The 13180-nt window shown below is 40.7% G+C and overlaps 1 protein-coding gene across 1 annotated transcript in view; it reads right to left on the bottom strand.

Moving 5' to 3' along the window:
• Window positions 1-42: 42 nt before the first annotated feature.
• The window catches only part of CCDC73 (coiled-coil domain containing 73), a 140480-nt gene continuing 127342 nt past the window's right edge, over window positions 43-13180 (bottom strand). Inside the window, exons 17-18 of the mRNA XM_073350326.1 lie at window positions 6299-6432; window positions 43-1061 (exon numbers count right to left, since the gene is read on the bottom strand). Of these exons, the coding sequence (XP_073206427.1) occupies window positions 807-1061; window positions 6299-6432 (389 nt within the window). The 3' untranslated portion in view covers window positions 43-806. The remainder of the gene's footprint in view (window positions 1062-6298; window positions 6433-13180) is intronic.

Below are 13180 nucleotides of genomic sequence, written 5' to 3'. Positions count from 1 at the left end.
TTTAACAATAATGAACAATGACCATATTGGCTATGCATTAATTCTTTTTGGTTCTCTCAATTTTAATCCTTTCTTTCTTTGAGGGGGAGGGAGGGTGGAAAGAAGCAGTAGGATGATGATTCAAGTAATTCTAAAGTGAGTGGAAATGGAAAAGAAGAGAAATGATTATCAGCTGGATAAAGAAAAATTAAATCTTTATGAAATTGCCACCTTATCTCTGTAAATGATACATTTGATGACTTACCTTTTAAGAGGCAATATTTATTTTAAAATTCAGATTGTATCTATTTCTACTTAGTACAATATTAAAAAAAAAATTAACTCCTCTTTAAGATCTGATACATGTAAACAGCAGACGTTCTTATTCCTGTGCCAGTTAGTGAGTCATAACGGTTTGAAGGAACCATTCCATTCTGAGACATCATTTGTCCCTTTTGTTAGATAGTTGTGCTAGTGCTCATTCTGGCAGAGAAACGAGAAAGTCCTGCAGCTACGATTTTTCAACATCTGAAGGAGGTACAGTTTTTAAATACATCACAAATTACACTTAACAGACATATACTTATAACACTTGTTTTAAATTTTTAACTTCTAGCAAAAATTTTGTAACAACTTGCAAGGACTTGAATTGCAGAAATGTAGGGAATCTATTTTCTTTTAATACAGTTACATCAAAATACTGGGGTGGGGGGAATCATTGTCGAGTTTGCAGTCTAGAGTTACCCACAGAATAAAATATGCACCTCTTTACTTCCAGTGGAAGAGTTCTACAAAGTTTTCTATGATATGCATATTCAGAGATTGAATTATTTTTCTGTTTTGTCCCCTGTCGCAGCTTTTTCTAGACTTTCTTCATATTTCCTTTTTCTAGACTGGTGGAACCTTTCTAAATTCAAAAACTTTTCAGTGTCATTGATTTGACTTTTTATAAAGAAGTTATGAGAATCACAATTCTGATCTTCCTTGCTGAGTAAACTTTCACTTGAGACTGGTGTGTCTGCATTGGAAGCCAGATGGAAAAGCTTCTGCTGGTGGCAAGATACAGAAACTCCTGCTTTGACCTAAGAGAATAAAATGTAGTATTATAAATGCATTAGACTCAGAATAACTTGATGTATCTAGAGATCCAGTGCAAATTACTGAATTTTGAAGATTAGCAAGTAAGGAGGAAACAGACATGATTAACAGTGAGGATAATGCATTGCAAAACTAATTTCATTTAATTTGACAAGCATAGTTTGGTTTTAATTTATTCTGCTTCATAATGTCTTAGTAAATGTACTGTATTCTATAAAAATAATGAAGTCTTAATTTGAGACTTAAATACAGAATATTCTCTGAGAATTGGGGAGAGACTGCCAATTTTGGATTAAGTATGCAGTTTAGCAAAGTATTTGCTAATGTACATTATGCCAGTTGGAGATATTTTTATGTAGTGGTCCCTGTCACAATTTAAAAATACTCTTCATTCTTCAGCTGACAGTCAGTGAGAAAAAATGGGCCTCATGTTGTTAAGAGCTCTTTTTGCTCTTCCTTTAGTTTTTTGGATGGTTGTGTTTACCATTTGGTAGAGACACAATCACATCTGATCGACTCAAGAATGTACAGTGTTTTCTGCATTCAGCACTGACAGATGATAAAGTAAGTGATCAAAGTTATATCTTCAGACAATGTAGGTATCTTTAATAAACCTTTTCACTTTCCCCTAAGAAAAAAAACCTGCAAGAATTTTTAAAATAAGTTATTTGCTCCCTTGAATTATGCACTCCATTCTGCCTTCTACCAAAACAAAACAATGGTAAACCCTAAGGGTACATTTAATAGAAGTAAAGCTGCACTATACATTTTTCTTTTAGATTTTAGCGTTTGTTTTCTCCCTTCCGAGGACTGCCACTCCTAATGGAGTAGGAAAGTGGAATCAGCCATTAGAAACTTGGCATTTTTCCCAATATACTACTTGTGTTCAAACTGCTTACTTTGTTTTAAAATAACATAGAATGGAAATAGTGTCCTAGTTACTGTGGTTGTGGATAATTACTAGAGTAAACCAACTCTTTGCACAGCACACATTAAGTGTTACAAACCTGTAGCTGGTTTGGTGTAGGGACATTTTATTGGTCCACAGCTCACCTTTCAGACAAAATATAATGAATTAACAAATCATTTAACTGCTTGCCAGATTATTACTGCGCCACACTGAGTGGTAGTTTGAAACTCCATTTCCAAGAACTGCAGTTCTGCTATGTGAGTCCTTGACATATGGGGTCTCAAGGAGTTGGCTTCATGCACATGTTGTCCATCTGACTGAAGGTGTATCTAGCACTTTTTGACTATATATTAGGGTGACTTTTCAGTTACAGGCAGAGGGAGTATCTCTTGAAGCTGTAAGGGCACTGACTCCACACCACTTGTTAAAATAATTATGAAAAATAAAAATACATATCTAAGGCCTAACCTCCTATAAGACCCATTATCTCTCATTCTTGTGTTTTTATAACCATTTTTGCATTTAAAAAGGAATATTGTGAGTATGTTTCAACTGTACACTAAAATAAGAGTAATTTATGTCAGAGTATGGAAAAATATAATAGTTATTTCTTTTATGGCCAAATGCTGCTCCACACTTCTATCTCTAGTAAGATCCAAAATGTAACAAAACTGTTGCAGTTTCACTATGTGGGCTGCCATGCAGAGAGACTGCGTTATATGTAAGACAATGAATGGTGGATCTGGCTCTTCTCCACAGGCCTGAAGGACTGTAGGCAAACTGTCCATTGCCAATGCTTCCACCAGCCAGAATTCCCATTTAGGTTGTGCATGGAACTATACCTGCACCTTCATGTTAGACTGGCAGGAGGAGAATTGTTTTTGCACTTGGCATTGCTAGTAAGGTTCCCATGTGCAAGGCCATTTACTAGGGTTTTAGTCCAAGAGGGACCAGCATTTGAGCCCTGGAAAATAAATTGCAGTAGGTAGTATGTGTAGAAGCTCATACATTTAATACAGATATGTTACAGTGTGTTTGAAATATTGGATGGCTGTGTGAATCCCATCCACTGGATTTAAAATTTGTATCATTTAGGTTTTTAAATGTTAAAGGATCAGAAATGCTTTAAAACTGCAGATTTCTGTACCTGGGTTGATTGATTCTAATGAGTGTCATGCATTGCTGTGTCAGTCTTAGTGACAAATAGAACAAATGCTATTAAGCTCAACAGGAACTTGTTATTGATAGAAGCTGTCATTAAGAGAATGTTAATGTTACGCATTTAAGCACTCAGGTCAGGAAATGAGTTAAGGATGCACATATGCACTCTGATTGCAAGCACAGTGTATGGATGCTTAATACATTGTTCTATACAATTCCTCGATTTTTCCCCCTTCCCCCCATAATCTTAGGTGCACTTGTGTAGTATCTTGTACTATTTTTGTCATTTGTATATATTTATTCTATTTTCCATGTTATGGTGGTCCAGGTCATCCTTGACTTAGACTTTTATATGGTACATTCTTGCTTGTCTTATCCAAATACATGGCTTATTTAGTCAGCAGCCATATCTTATACAGTTTTTTTCAACCACTACACATACATCCTTGCATATAATTCGTGAGGGTCAGGTAGTTATGAAATATATGTTAGCTATGAAATATCTCAAGTATCCCAGCAAATTTTCTCTATTGCTGTTGCACCTAATTTGCAGTATGCTTTGTGAAAATGGCACTATGATGTATCTACTTCTGATAGAAATGACTACTGTACTATGTCTGGTACACACAGTACTACAAGATACCACACGTATATCTAAGGCCTAGTCTACACTTGAAGCGCTATAGCGCATCTGAAGAATACGCTCTATGCCAATTGGAGAGATCTCTCCCATCAGCATAATAAAACCACCTCCGTGAGAGGCAGTAACTGTGTCGGCAGGAAAAGCTCTCCACTGACATAGCGCTGTGCACACCAGTGCTTCGGTTGGTGTAATTTATGTCATTTGCGGGGCGGCTTATTTACATGAGTGACATAAGTTATACCGACGTAAGTGGTAGCGTGTGTAAGCCCTAAAGTTGTAGAAAAGCTGTATGTATTGTATCTGAGAAAGTCTAATTAAATGATCATATATTATTATGATGCATAGGTACAAGGGCCAGAATTAAGGTTTTTACCTTGTAATTTCCTGGTTTATGACTGTTTATCCAACTTTAACAGCCTCTATTTTTTCTAGGTTTGCTTTATTTAAAAAAAAAAAATCTATATTGCAGAAATGACTTCACATCACCAGAGTGTCTGATCCCATGCACCTTAGGAGGTCTTCAGGAGAGAGCTCTTCTCCCTGTAAACCTTAGTTGTGCAGCTTTTTACCTGTCAAGATGCAGCGAATGAGACATGTCGCATAATTTATGAATTGGAGCAGGAAATGTTTCAGAATTAAAGGGCTCAACTAACAACAACAACAACAAAAAAAAAAAACCCTAGCTTTCCTTTTTTTTCCAGACTAATGTATTTAGTTTGTGCTAGAATACAATTTATTCAGCGTGCTGTAGCACATAATTAGTACAGTATGATATGATAACAGTATAAGTTGTTAGTGATCAAGACAACTCTTAACTATTTTTAATCCTCCAGCTCCCCTTCTTTATGCCCATAAAACTTTATGCCCATAAAAGTTAGTCTTGAGGAAATAACTTATTACAACTGTAATACCAAAACGAATGGGAAGAGGCAGAAGCAAAATCCCAGACTGGGGCTTTATAGATTCAACACTTTGAAATGCACCTGAAGTCATAAGTCAGCAAGATACACTAGTTATGTCTCACATATGTCTAATCCACAAAGGCAAGCGGCTACGTTCTCCCCCAGGTGAAGTCTTTGCTTGGCTTTCATGAATAGCCCTAGGTAGAGCACAGTTCAGTAGTGTAGACTGGAAGTGACAAAAGTGGGTATACATGCAGTCAGAAGTGTGTATATTAAAATAAAAACTGCAACCTCTTGTCTTGCTGTAGCTAAGACATGTTGGTCTACTATTTTAACTAAGGGCAGATATAGCATGTCCACTGTTTAAAAGGAGTGGATATAATCCCTGCCAATTTATCCAGGTACTTCTCCCTACCACGCAGCATTAACTTCAGCTCATCCTTATCCTTATTCCTATCTCTGTCACATGTGGAAAGAGCAAACACAGTGGAATCTGAGTTAGGCAAAAGAGTATCATGAGCATACTGATGGGCATGCAGCCCAAAACAACTCAACTTTCGCAGGTGGCCTCATCTTTGTTGAAAAAGAATACTGATAACATGGAAGTAGTGTTTTGGGCAGCTGAGTTGTTCAATACAACCCTTTGAGATTTATCCAAAAGGAAGTAATAGTGCTACCAGAGAACAAGTGAGCCAATGGTATTGAAATGGTGCTGAAATAGTATTGAATGTGATTCAATAAAATCAGTAGACCTCTAACCTTGGTGGTCTATCACATGAAGATGTCAGTATAATTATCTCTACATACCCAGGCCTGAAACCAGACCAATAGGATCCAGTTGACTGCCCACCATCTTCTCAGTAATCATTTCCAAAATGGAAGGTCCAAGATGGTTAATTCACAAGTTGTCACCAAAAAAAATCACCCTTTGAAGGTATGTTTAATATTGTGCCTTAGAACTTGTCTCTTTGAGACAGAAACCAGACTTAGCCCTTTTCTTCAGGGTTTTGCATAAAGTGTTACGTACCACAGAGATCTCCAAAATGCAACGTGAAGCATGGCTAGTTTCCTCTTATATGACAAATTGACCCTAGAGAATGACAGGTTTCCTCTTTTAATTCTCTGCTTATGCATACATTGATGTATACCAATGTGAATATTCTGCCTTATCAAACAAAGATGATAATGAACAAATTCAAAAGCAATGAGCAATATATATTTTATTGCAGCATAGAACAAACTAGCTAACAGCTATTGCAATTCATATATATTCTGAATTATTTTATTAGATAAGTAAACAAATAAAAGGAACATAATATGCTTGTCTTCCTATATTGTAGGTGATCATTTTTATTGAGGTACATAATGAACTACCTCACCCTCTCCTCCCAAAACAGACTGGCTAGCATCTGCTTGATTTATATGCTGTGACTTTTTCCTGCTGTTTTCTATCAACATTAATTGTGAAAAATGGTGCCATGTTGCCCTCTTGATATTATTTTGGAGATCGACTAGGTCTTAAAACATCCAGATGCATACAGTTCTACACATATCTGTGGAATTAGCTCACCGAGGTCTGCTCTGCAATATTTTTAATTGACTTACATGTTCTGTGGGAAAAGAAGAATCATAAAAAGTCTTTGCTATTGCATTCCATTCTTCACTGGGATCTCTCTTGGGACCTCGATGGATACTTGAGGTATTCAAAGTGTCAGCAACTCTGTTAATACTGGTAGAATCTGATTGACAAAAAGGAAATGGTAACAACTGCAATTCATTTTCTAGGTACTAATTTTAGAGTGACCAAACTTCTGGTTTATCTCTGATCTTAAGAACCACAAGTGTTTGTTTTAAATCACAGAATTTTTGTTTTGATTTTACCTCATTTATACTTTGTTGTTTTTCTACACTTTGATCTTACTGCCAGAAATTCTGTTTCAATAGCAGAGCAGCAAGAATTATTTTTTAAATAAAGTTTCCATTTTAATAAAAAGTACTGTTTACCATCATTTCTTTTATATAATGCATTACAAAGAGTCCCAGTATTAAAATTAAAAGGTATTTTTTGGTAAATAATTCCAAAGAGGAGGAAGTTATTCACCTTGTGGGGTAATGATATTTCATTGAGATGTGACCCCCTATAGGTGCTCCATGGCAGGTGCACTTGCATCCCTGCACTGCTGATAGGAGAACATTGGTGGCAGTGTTCATTCAGCCTGCATATGCGCTGTCACCTCCTCATGCTCTACCAGGAGGCCAACCAGCATGCCCAGGTGAATCCCGCTCGGTTCCTTCTCTACTGCAGAGTCCTTAACAAGAACTGCGAAGAGGGGAGGAGGGTGGGTCTTGGAGATCCCTGGGGACACAGATCTCAAAGAACCATCATTGCTCACAAGGTGAGTAACTTCCTCTTCTTTGAGTTGTGTCCCTATGGGTGCTTCACTGTAGATGACTCCTGAGAAGTATCCCTAATGGGAAGCTGGGACTTTGGCGCTGTTATGGATGACAATACTGCAGAGCCTAATATAGCATTGGAAGCGGACTCCTCAGTAATCACACAGTGTTCTGAGAAGGTATGCACAGACTCTCAGGTTGCTGCCCTGCAGATTTCTGATATGGGGACATTCTTGAGGAAGGTGACAGAGGAGGAAACAAACCTCGTGGAGTGTGCATGGATTCCGGACACTATGTTGTGAACCTGATAACAGTGTTTGATACAGTTCGAGACCCATTTGGAGAGTCTCTGGGTTGATATCGTTGTACCATTAGATCTTTCCGTAATGGAAAGGAAAAGATTAGATTTCCTAAAGGCCTTTGTCCTGGCCAGGTAAAAGGCCAGGGCTCTCCTAACATCTAGGGTGTGCAGTAAAGCCTCCCTGTTATCACAGTGAGGATTAGGGTAAAATTTTGGGAGGTGAATCAGTTGGTTTATGTGAAAAGATGAGGTCATCTTGGGGATGAACTTCAGGTGCAGTCTGAGAGTAACCTTGTGCCGAAATAATATAAGTGGGTGGGGGTGCCACTAGTGCTGCTATTTCCCCTATTCTCCTTGCTGAGGTGATCTCCACCAGGAACACTGTCTTAATAGGCAGGTATGTGAGCTAACAAGTGGCCATGGGTTCACAGGGTGGTCTAGTCGGGCTCTTTAGTACTAAGTTTAGGTCCCATATTGAGGTGGGGCATCTAGATTGGGGAAAAAGATTTGCTATATCCTTAAGGAATTGTTTTGTAGTTGGGTGAGAGCACTGAGAATCCCTCTATTTGTTCATAGAAGGCTGCTATGACTGCTAGGTGAACTTTGAACGAACTAAGAGACAGTCCTGATTTCTTGAGAGTCAGTATATGCTCCTGTACCATTGGGAGAGTAGCAGATGGGGAAATTTGCTTGGAATTACACCAAACCAGATATCTAGTCTGCTTTTGCAGGTAAGTAAACAGGGTAGCCCATTTCACACTATGTAGTAACACTCCCTGTACCTCTTGAGAGCTGGATCTTTATATGTGCTGGAACCATGAAGGAGCCACCCCTGAGTTGGAGTATCCGCAAGTTGGGGTTGAGAGTGTTTCCTTCGTTCTGCGAGAGAAGGTATGGAGAGAGACTAGCAGACATGTTGCCAGCTGTGACAGGTAAGGGTATCACGTCTGTCTCAGCTAGATGGGAGCAGTCAGTAAAACATTTGCTTTCTCTTTTTATTAGGACTTTCAGCGATAGAGGAAATGGGGGAAAGGCGTATAGAAGGCCCTTGTCCCATGAGAGAAAGAGAGCATCCCCTAAAGAGTGCTGACTGAGGCCTGCCCTGGAGAAGTAGCATGGGCATTACTTGTTCAGGTAAGGTAAACAAGTCTATTGTCGGTGTCCTTCAATGTCTGAATATGCCATAGAGTACTACTGAGTTATCTCCCATTCGTGGTTGTGTAGGAACTTGCGCCTGAGACGCTAAACTGTCGTGTTCTGCACTCCTGGTAGGTAGGCCGTTGATATCATAATGCACCAGTTCCATAGCATTAGTGCTTCCTCACAAAGGGAAAGCAATCTGGCGCCCATTGATGATTTATGTAGTACATACATGCTATGTTGTTTATCATGACCCTTGTGTGCGTACCTCTAATCAGCAGAAGGAAATAAGCACATGCATTCCTGACCGCTCTGAGTTCGAGGAGACTGATATGAAGAAATGCCTCCCTGGGTGACCACTTTCCCTGTGTTATGAGGTTGTTGAGATGTGCTCCCAATCCTATGAGGGATGTGTCAATGGTGAGGAGTAGTGCTGGAGGGGGACTGGGCTGTGTGAACGAGATCCCTGTGCAGATGTTTGCTGGGTCCTTCCACCACTTCAAGGACTGCTTGACCTCGGTGGGTAATGATAGGGGCTTGTCTAGGGTATCTCTGATTGGCCTGTAAACTGAGGTGAACCATGACTGGAGACACCTCATGCAAAGCCTGGCATAAGCTATCACAAATGTGCCTGCAGCCATGGGCCCCAACAGTTGAAGGCCGTGTCTGGCTGATATTTGAGGGCTGGTTTGCACTGTCTCCTCAATCTATTCCACTCTTATAAAATCTGTATTGTGGGAGGAGAGTGCTCACTCAGAGACAGTCGAGATTGGCTCCTATAAATTCTAATCTCTGTACTGAGGTTAACATCGATTTTTGGACATTGATTTGTAGGCCCAGGCTTCTGAATAAGTCCATAGTCATATGGGTAACCTGCAGAACTTGGTCGAAGGAACGAGCCCTGAGGAGGCAGTTGTCTAAATGGGGATAGATCATGATTCCCTAGAAATGAAGATGAGCTGCCACTACAATGAGGACCTTGGAGAATACTCTGGGAGCCGATGATAGCCCAAAGGGGAGTACCCTGTACTGGTAGTGGTCCTGTCCTGGGGTAAACATGAGGAACCATCTGTGGGATGGTAAGATTGAAATAAGCATTCTGAAAGTTGAGGGCCAAAAAAGTCTCACTGTTCCAAAGCTGGAATACTCGCTGTTAGAATGACCATCTTGAATTTTTGAGCCTTAATGAACTTGTTGAGTGCTCTGAGGTCCAGTATGGCTCTCCAACCCCACTTTTTCTTGATTATTAAGAAGTAACGAGAGTAAAAACCTTTGCCTCCTACTTGTTGAGGTACTGGTTCTCTGGCTCCTACACAGAGGAGTTGATCTATCTCTTGTCACAGTAGACTCTCATGAGGAGGGTCCCTGAAGAGGGATGGGGAAAGGTGTTGTGGGGGCAGGGGAAGGGAGGTGAAATGAATGGAATACCCATTAAGGATGATTTGTAGCACCAATTTGTGAGATGTTATCCGATCCCAGGTGCTATGGAACAGCCAGGTGGCATCCAAAGGGATGTGAAGAGTTGTTTAGCATCAGATGGTGTTGGAGGGAGTGGTCTGCCGGTGCCCCAACTAATCTATTAAAATTGATGTTCTGAAGTGGATGGTTGGGAAGAGGGAAGGCTGTGTGCCCAATAGTTTGCGCTTTGAGAATCTGGCCTTTTTCCTTTGTGGCTCATAAAAGCATTGAGTTTGATAGGGTGCTGTGCATGATTTAAGTGAGGGCTGAAGACTCTATTTTCTCTTCTGTGAGGTGTATAATCCCCAACGACCAAAGAGTAGCCCTGGAGTCTTTGAGTGTGTGGAGGGATGCGTCCGTCTTTTCTGCGAACAGTTTGGTGCCTTTGAAGGAAAGGTCCTCCATGGTTGTCTGTACTTTCTTCGGGAAGCCAGATAAATGTAGCCAAGAGGCTCGTTGCATCACAATTGCTGTGAAGATGGATCATGCTGCAGTATTGCCTACGTCAAGTGGTGATTGAAGTGCCATCTTGGCTACGAGTTATCCTTCGATAATGGCCCTAAACTTATCTCTGTGTGATTGATCAATAAACAAATTGAGTTTGGAGTAATTGAAGTAGTTATATTTTGCTATTAGCACTTGGTAATTTGCGATGTGGAATTGTAGTGTGGCAGAAGAATAAGCCTTTCTTCCAAAATGGTTGAGGCGTTTCTAATACCTATCATTAGAGGTGGACTTCACCTGGTGCTGACAACCTCTGGAGTTCACCACATCCACAACGATCAAATTAGGGGGTGGATGGGAGAAAAGAAACTGTGCCCTTGGTTGGGATGTAGTATTTCTTATCAGATCACTTACAAATTGGTGTGACCGATGTATGGGTCTGCCATATCAATTTGGCTGGATCCAAGAAAGCCTCATTGATGGGGAAGGCTTCTCTGGATAAAGAAGAGGAGTGTAAAATGTCTATCAGCTTATGATTCTTTTACCTCTAGAAGCAATTGTGGTGTGATTCTTTTACCTCTAGAGGCGATTGCAAAGTGTCTGCCACCCTCTTAGGTCTTGAAAGAATTTAAAGTCATTCGTAAGAGATGGCGGAGGGGGCATCTCTGCCTCATCTGGCAATGAGGACGAGATGTTGGTCAGTGGTGTGACCTATTTGTCAAGGTCGGCAGAGGCTGATGGAGGGCCCCTTGTTGATTCACGGTGACCCACACTAAATGTTCAGGAGGTGTCATATCTATATTCCTCCCATGGGTCCCAGTAAGGCCATTGGGATGGCAGGAAGTACATTGTCATCCATACCAGGGTGGTTGAGGGTCCAGAAGGCAGTACGGCTCCGGAGGCCCAGATTGGTAATGGGCACTATAAGGTGCATGGAAAGAGCAAAGACAACCTCTTCCTGCTCACTCTCGACTGGAGAATGGAGGGGCATGGCATGGTGCCAGTGGAAACTCTCGAGCTTGAGGTAAAGTCAGTACCGGAGCCCTGGTACCAAGTAGGGAAAACCCAGGTACATCAGATACCGTGAAGTCTTTCGAGTATCTGAACTCCTGTGGTGCCATGGAGATTGGTACTGGTGGTGGCTGCCGGTGCTGAGACGACAGTGCTGACGGGATTGGTGATGTAGACCAGGCTAAATGCTCTGATGTTGTTTGGCATACCATTGCTGGTACCAGAGCCATTGCCCATACTGAGGGAGCCTTCCCCAAAGCATGGTCTCTGTCCTTATCTCTCACAGTTGGTACCTTTGCTTTGGTGCCTGTGCCCATCGGGTCTTCAGGCATATCAACGTGCTCCATTGGGATGGTACTGTGCAAGTTCTGGGTACTGCATTTGGATGGTTTCAGTACCATTCAGTACAATGATATATAACATGCTGGGGATCTTTTCTGGCTTGTTTGGGGTTCACTCTGGGGACTCGCAGCTCTCTTTTGAAGCTATATGTGAGTGTCTCATGGCTTTAGATTAATTGTCTGTGGATGTAGAGGGCTGTGGTGAAGATTCCCATCCTCTGGGTAAATTTTGACATGGGTCTGAAGGAGGCTGGAGAGCTGCCTCCATTAGAAGGAGTTTTAGTCTGAGCTGTCTGTCCTTTCGAGATCATGGCTTCAGCTGCTGACAAAAAAAATACTTCTGGGGCATGTGGTTTTCCCCAAGGCAAGGGACACAATAGGAATGTCCCTCCCTTACAAAGATGCTTCTTAACAGGAGAGGCACCTCTTTAAACCCAGGTGAACCGGAAAAAGGGGAAGAAGTAGATAAAGTGGGGGGGGTTGTTTGTTTTTTAAGAAAAAAAACAAAGGAAACTAAAATAACAAAGAAAGATTAGTAGATTGTTAACTGTACTGTTCGAACTTAACTATCTGATGAATGGACAGCTAATATCTCTGTCTCTAGCCAGGTGCTGTTGACAGCACGTGGAGGGGGACAGCGCATGTGTGGGCCAAACAGACACTGCTATCAAAGTTCTCCAATCAGCAGCACAGGGCTGCAAGCACACCTACAGTGAAGCATGCATAGGGACACTACTCAAAGAAGTATTTTTCCAATATTCATATAGTAGACAAGTTTTTATATCGTAAATCATAGCTTCTAGTTAAAACACTGATTCCTGAAATGAGTGTCTATGAATACCAGCTTCTGAGTAAGATGATAAAATATAATCAGTGCCATTCTGTCAAATTGTTGAATGGCTTATCATTAGGAACTGAATGCCATTTTAAATAACTAGCTAATCAGGAACTAGCTTTCTTATTACAGTTAGATATGTTTAAAACAATATTAGCCTGATTTTCAGAGGTGTTGAGCACCCACAGCAACCACTGATGTAACTGGAGTTGTGGTGCCCAGCATTTCTGAAAATTGGACCATAAGCATTTAATCAGGTGCTATATTTAAGCTGTACTATAGATTAGCTGCAGCACACAGTAAGGCCCAATGCTGCAAAGACTTTCCATGCCATGAATAGTGACATTAAGCACATACCTAAATCTTTGCAGGATCAGGGCTGAAGTCTATTTTCTAAACCAGTCAGCGTAGTCAGTTACTGTTATGAGTCAATGTTGATGCAGCAAAGTAACATAATCATTTGGTACAGTAGCAAAAGTTATCTTACTATGAATATACATATGTGCTTTGCCTTGGCATTAATTTTTGTAAATGCCTTCACATGTATGTAGCAGCAGGAGACC

The sequence above is a fragment of the Lepidochelys kempii genome, chromosome 6 (genome assembly GCF_965140265.1).
Source record: "Lepidochelys kempii isolate rLepKem1 chromosome 6, rLepKem1.hap2, whole genome shotgun sequence".
Taxonomy (NCBI): Eukaryota; Metazoa; Chordata; order Testudines; family Cheloniidae; genus Lepidochelys; species Lepidochelys kempii.
Note: the sequence above shows the minus strand (reverse complement) of the source record. Positions and strands in the feature narration are given on the sequence as shown.